Source organism: Pygoscelis adeliae, unplaced genomic scaffold, assembly GCF_000699105.1.
Source record: "Pygoscelis adeliae isolate BGI_AS28 unplaced genomic scaffold, ASM69910v1 Scaffold174, whole genome shotgun sequence".
Taxonomy (NCBI): Eukaryota; Metazoa; Chordata; class Aves; order Sphenisciformes; family Spheniscidae; genus Pygoscelis; species Pygoscelis adeliae.
In genome coordinates this window covers 7,254,302-7,261,446 of record NW_008824676.1, presented here as the reverse complement: position 1 = coordinate 7,261,446, position 7,145 = coordinate 7,254,302, and the positions used below count along the sequence as shown (strand labels likewise).

The 7,145-nt window shown below is 35.3% G+C and overlaps 1 protein-coding gene across 1 annotated transcript in view; it reads right to left on the bottom strand.

The window, feature by feature from the left end:
* Positions 1-2,394: 2,394 nt before the first annotated feature.
* EMC2 (ER membrane protein complex subunit 2) overlaps positions 2,395-7,145 on the bottom strand; it is a 46,666-nt gene continuing 41,915 nt past the window's right edge. Inside the window, exon 11 of the mRNA XM_009323107.1 lies at positions 2,395-2,796. Within this exon, the coding sequence (XP_009321382.1) occupies positions 2,710-2,796 (87 nt within the window). The 3' untranslated portion in view covers positions 2,395-2,709. The remainder of the gene's footprint in view (positions 2,797-7,145) is intronic.

The window sequence follows — 7,145 nt, the reverse complement described above, 5'->3', positions numbered from 1 at the left end:
CATAGCCTTTTACTTTGGAAAGGGGAGACTGCATGCTTGATAATAATATTTTTGTGTAGCATTTGTCACTGTCAGAGACCAATACAAAACATAGTCAAGTTCATTTGTTAACTAAATAAGCCATTCTTTGAAAACCTATTCTTTAACGCAAGATAGTGTCAGTGACCTATTACGAAATCATTTACTATAAAAGTAATTTTACAGTTCTAAAGATCACATTATATGACAGCTTCTCTTCTGTACCCTTTGCTTGCTCACATTGCAGGGCATTTCACACAGTTACTTCCCCTGCAGACACAGGATTTTAATATTTTTTTTTCATTTGAATACGGAAAAAACACTGAATTTCCATTGCTGCAATTCAATAGTTCTATGAAGGACTGCCCATGCATCTTTATAAGAGTAATTTATTTTATCTTTGAAGTAAATACAAATTTGTCAAAACTGTTTGCTAGGATAATTTTAAGCTCTACTATGTGGGAATTATGCCAAAATACAAGCACAAATCAGAGTGCTAAATAGTAATTTCAAAAAGATGCTAAGCAGTAGTGAAAACTAGAAGGTTCCAGGCAGCCAAATGAAATGAAATTTGTCATCAAATCACTGAAAACAATAAACAGAACAAACTTCCTTACAGAGAAACTGATATACTATATGCCCAAGTTTGACAGTATTATGTTAGAAGTTGCCTCTGAATAAAACATTACATACGACACTTTCCAGCAGCACAGATGCCTGCTGCACAAGAATACTGCACTGCTGTTTTTTAATACTTTGGAAGTAAAATGTTGTGCACCGCTAAGTAATTTTAGTCTACAGTACAGCTTCCCACCACTTTTTTATTTTAGAATGCAACCAAGTTATTTGAGATGTAGGTAAAATAAAAAAAAAAGACTAATGAGGTTTTAAAACTCTAGATGGCACACTCATACAGTAAAAGACTATAAATCTGAACAGAAATACGTAGGTTCACCTATGATATTTTCTTGGTTTTCCACCTGAAACATACATAATCTATCTGCAAATACTGTTCTGAGGCCAGTTTGTGAATTACTATTGTAAAAGGATCTGCACTATTTCCCCAAGTCAGAAATGGGTGATTTAATATAATACTATGCAGTATTTGCAGTTTTGTATTTCAACAGTACTGAATTAAGTTAATTTAAGATTCCACATACAATTAAGTCTCATGGCATAGCACCCATCCTGTCACACCATCATACTCCAACCTACTTCATGGATAACGGGAATGAGATCTTACATGTTTCTTAAAGGCACAGTCTCATGCAACAACCAGTTCAGTTCTACACATTTTCAAGCTTTGAACTCACAGAGGAAGTTTTTGTTGCTGCTTTGTTTTTAAGCAGGAGCTCAGCTTTGTTTTATTACATCAAGTCCAGGGTCATAAAAAGGACATTTTAATACATAGCATTTAATCTACCCATCTATATAGAGTAGGCAGTATAAAATCTGAAACTCAAATCAGCTTGAATGGTGGTAACAGTCATGAAAATGACACCGCAATATTTTTATTATAATTTGTCAAGGGTATGTTGCTACCGTTATGCCATCTTACTGAAGCCGTAATAAATGAAATGATAGCTGTGCAACTGAATTGCCACAGTACACATCTGAACAACATCCAGAATGATCAGAACTGCAAAATTAATGCATTAGGGTGTTTAACTAATTATCCGAGTAAATAAACAAGTGCCTAAAAGACAAATACAATCTAAATTTACAGTGCACTAGATGCTTCATGCTAATGGTGTAAAAACACTTTTATCCTCCGGTTAAGTACAAGGCAGTCAAACAAGCTATCTCATCCTTACAGTGCAGTAACACTTGGTTACGGTGGAAAAGCTAATATACCACAGCTTACACCACAGTGGTACCCATACCATAGGTACAAAATTAGTAGAGACCAGCATGCAGCCCTGCATTCAGATGGTTTTGAAATTCATGGTGTGGAACATATGTACAACAAAGGACACACAGAAGGAATAAAAAACAGTGCATATGCATATACTGATTGGAGAACTACGTAGACATGGAAGCATTTGCCCACAAAGCCACAGAGAAGAATGTCTTTGGCCTTAAGCCAGTACAAGAGCCCCTCTGAAGCAAAGTACACGGGTAAGTTGTCTCCATTTCTACAGTACTGGATATCAACCCATTAATAAAACCATTAACATCAACTTTTTTCTCTAATAAAGTGTATTCATAATCAGTCCTCCCTGTGTGGTAAATATTTACCAGAAAGTGTACATCTGTAGCATGCTTTTACTCTTAAATATGCAAATAAGACAAAAATTTCTAACATATGTTATTTGTTTACATATATAAATTCGTAATTTTCACTTGCAAGTTGAATAAATCACTGTCATTTTTTTAAATCATTTAACAAGTTTATTTCTACAAATTATGGCTTAAAAGCAGGTACTGTAGATACAAAAATCTAAGACTGATGTGCAGCACATGTCATTTCTTTATGTTGTCTTTGTGGATAAGTTACTCATTTCAGTGGGTATTCATCACATTTCTCATAGCAGCAATAAATAGGCATTTTACTTTTCATAAAACATTATTTTAGATAGCACGTTAATCAATACAAAATCAACTTTTAACAGCATTAGAGTAACATAACCCATAGATCATTACAGGTTGATCATGGAATTGGAAAATTTAATATTAGATCTCTATGCCAACCTAAGATTGAGTGATTTGCAGGGTCTCCAACATGTCTTCCACTGCCTTCAAAGAGTATTTAGTTTCTTTCTTACTGCGACCTGCAAACTAACCAACAACAAAAAAGGACTGTTATTTGTCATATATCAGAAATTCTGTGCATAAATCCTGTACAAATAAGTTCTAAACATTAAGTACCAAAAAATTTACTCTAATTACTACAAACCTAAAAGCACAGCCTACTTTACTGTTTCACTAAAACTCAGCATTTTTCCTAGAATACAAGCTATATCACCCTTCCTCTAATAAGTAATGAAAAATACGACAGAACTCCTTAATGTCACTCATTTGCTCCAAATTTGAATATTCAGCGCTGTTAAATTTCAAAGTGGAATATTTATTATTTATCTGAATAGAGATCTTCCTGTTGTTTTGTTTGCTCTGTAAACTTTAACATAATTTTTATTTCAGACTTGAATTTCTTTATGTGATCCAAATTAGATTATATTCCTAATTTAAATAGCAGCAAGACTTGGACCTGTTACTGAAGCTAATCTATTTTCTATTTTTGTTATAGCGAGACAGAGAAAGTTCTACTTATCAAAACCTACTATAAAATAATCCAGTCATCATATAATTATATTTTATGGTTCAAAGTAACTGTGAGTAATGACCTTGTATTGGATTGTAACCTACTATTACAACGGCAATTTTAGAGAGCATTTGAAATAAAGTTTGTCTTGATAACAATGGAAGATACAGCTTAATAAATACTACTTATGGCTTTAGATTCCCTAAGACACATGCCGCCAAGTTTAGGAAAGGAAGGGGTAGAAGGGTAGGAGATGTTCATCACCCCACGCTGACCTCAAAAGGGTTTTTCTAACTGTACTGATGATTCCCATCACTCATCAGCCATATCTAACACAGTGGATTTATTGACTAGGTTGGTCTTCAGTCAAATGAAACTCTCAACCATTTTTAATACACCTGCATTAAAAAGTTTTGCATTTGGGGCTGGGAGGGGTGGTAAAAGAAATTACAGAAGCAGTAACTATAACTTGCTGCTAGTAAAATAGCCTATTCTTTACCTAAATGTTAACATCTAAACACTCAATAAATTTTCAATTTAATGTTTTTTATTTCAAATACCACTGGTGTCTTGCATAGTTAGTCCTTGATTTATAATGTGTCCCTTCTCTCTTGTAATTAACTTAATTTAGGAAACTCTTCGTGACCTGTTAAGAAAGATTAAGTCATCAAACCCAGGTAATACCACACCAGCAACAAGCTGCAGGACCTGTTAACCTGCTTTTGACCCCCAAGCTACAATCTAACATTGGGATTCCCAATCAGTAGCGAGTTCTTAAAAAAAATAGTTTTGGCACAGTAAATGAAATGCTATTTCAAATTAAATAGTTAGGAGAATGAAATGTTGCTATTGTGACAACACTTTATAGTTACGAGACATACTGAAAACACAGTATTTTCACATTTCCTATTTCCAGACGATGAACTCATGTGCCATGTTTTGACTCTAGTAGTATGTATAAACCCATTCTTCAGGTCGTGCAGTTTCCATAGTGATCTGCAATAATCAACTTCAGAGGAAAATCAAAGATTTCTTAACACTCCCAGGTGAGAGAAGTAACTTTTGCTTGGATCTGACTTAATACAATATCCTCTTTTTGTTCACACTAAACAAGAATAGTTCCAAGCAGATACTTGGGGAGTCCAAATCCTTTCATAAAAACAAGCAAATGAAGAAAACAGAACTCAAAATCCTTGACTGAAAAATTGTTTCAATTCAAAGCATTCAGAGATTTCAATAAAAAGCACAGAAGCCTGAATATATTGTGGTCAAAAAGCACGTTTGGCAAGACACACAGAAAGCACGCAGAAGAAAGCTTCAAAATAAGAATAATTTTACTTCTCTTCGGGGACGCTGAAAGCAAAACTGACATAAGACATTACTTTAAAAAATGTTACTTGCTAATTTCAAGAGTGGTTACCTTCATGATACTGACATGTACTTTAAGCTGAACAAATAAAACCAAACTCTGCGTCATAACAAACAGAAGTATACTTGGAAATGTAATCACTTCAAATTTGCCCTGACGAACAATTATTTTGTCTATTCTGCCATTACACAGCAATTTGACTGATTGAGCCGGAATCTATTTCTTAAAATCATGATTTAATTTTCTGTTTCCCAAATGGTTTGTAACAAAATCACCTCTCCAACCATAAATAACACACAGATTGCTAACACAGAAGAATTTAGCAATGTACCCAAGAAGCATGTATCTGGAAAATTACTACGAGTAGGATCACATTAAAGATTTTTGTGAGCATTAATCAAACTTGCCTGCCTCTGCTGAAATGCTTCTACCAGAGGACATGCTAAACCAATTACCTAATTGAAGAGCACTACGTAGCCATATTTTGTTTTGATGTTAAAGTAACTGTGACTCATGTCCTCAGTCAGAACAGATACACGTTCTTCAGAGTCTGCACAGAAAGAATAATCCAGTTTCCCAGTGATAACGCAAAACTAAGCTTATAATAATAATAAACTTATAATAATTCTTGAATAATGAGTACTTCTCTAACATCGGAAATAAAAGATTAAAGTTAAATTTTATTTAATTTTTTTTCCACTCAGTCAATTAAATTTAAGTGGCCTAGAGAATAATGACCTTTTTTTTCAGAGCGTGTGTTAGCAGCCAGGAATTCCAGCTCCACGCAGCAGCCCTAGCTACAAAACCTTTCTGTCTTCTTTTGAAAGTTTACATTTCTCCTAGATTAGGCACAGATGAGAAGTACTAATCAGCATGGCGGGTTACATATTTAACATCAAAATAAGTATATTAACCAGATGGAGCATCAAATATCTGTGCTTTTCAGAAAATTATTTAATTCAACTATTCTTTATCACCATATTTTCCTGTAAAGAAAATACCGTACAGTCTAACCATCATTGGTGAAAGTAAGGTTTTCTTTTTACACCCAAAAATTGTTTTCTTTAAATGACAATAAACTAAAGAGTTCCTCTGATTTCATACAGGAATGCACAGGAAAAGTAAAAATCAAGTGCCAAAGCAAACTGCCTGGATGAGAGAATAAATCGAAAGAAGGGACCAGTAAAAATATTTCAAGTAAATTGCATATAAAATAAAAAAATGCAACTATAGCCAGTGCTGAATTTAAAAAATAAAGGCAGTTTTCCAAAACTACTGAGAAAACTGCTGGTAATTCAAGTTCAAATCCAGACTGAAAATGGGGAAAGTTCTCACTGCAAGACAACTGCTCAAAAGTAACTTCTTGAATTAATAACTTCACATATTAAAGTCACAAACTCATATAATTTGTCTAGGCACCCAAGTCAGGATTCTAAATGCATCTTATTCTCTAGAACATGACTACAGGAAAAATTACGTTTAACAGTGTAAGAAGGTCCAACTAATAAAACAACTCAATGCCAAACTCAACAAGCTCTTAAGGCTCTTATTACACTTTACAAAGCGCTTTGGATAATGCAAGGAAAGTGGGGAGGATTTATAGAGATAATATAAGTATCTAGCTTAAAACTTGGCTAGACAACCCTCCGCTAATGGAGGAATGCTGTAAGGGCTTCCACTGGCACAAGCAACCAAGGTTTCATCCTTAGGTCCAAAAGATGATAATTTCCAACCGCTCAACACGCTAAGGGAGCAACAAATCAATACTGACTCATAGGGGAAACTACCACCTACTACATCACCAAACACCATTTATTGTAGCAGTTGAATGTTGTAAGCCTCTGACATACACACTGGACTGGCCAAACCCTTCTGCAGTCACGTAACAAGCTCACTAGGGTTGGGCTGGGGCAGTCCTGTCCAGCTGTAGTCACTAGAGCTTCTTGTGGTACTTCTGTGAAGAGGAAGGGGGTGTTCACACCATTTGCTTGCCAAATCCTAGCTTGAACACTTACATTTTCTGTATAGCTAAATTCCCGCTATGATTCCAGTGAGATACAGTGTTTGTCACTTTATGTCCCAAACAGCTAAAAAGAGCAGCTGAAGTATGCAACGTATCACAAAAGTTCATACTTTTCAACAACATATCACAAAAGTCAAAGAGGTTATGACATGTGTTTTAAATATATGTTAGTTGTGTCAATGTGATCTGTTCTGGTAAGTTTCAACCAAAAGTGCTTAACATAGGATACAAAAGGGCTTCAGAGAAACAGTGGAATTGCACCTTCCAGTATGTATTGTGTTTGCGTGGCAAGGTTTTGGTACTGGAGAGGCTATGGGGGGGCTTCTGTGAGAAGCTGCTAGAAGCTTCCCCTATGGCCGACAGAGTCAATGCCAGCCGGCTCCAACACGGACCCGCCACTGGCCAAGGCCGAGCCAATCGGTGACGGTGGGAGTGCCTCTGTGATAACATATTTAAGAAGGGGGAAAAAAAAA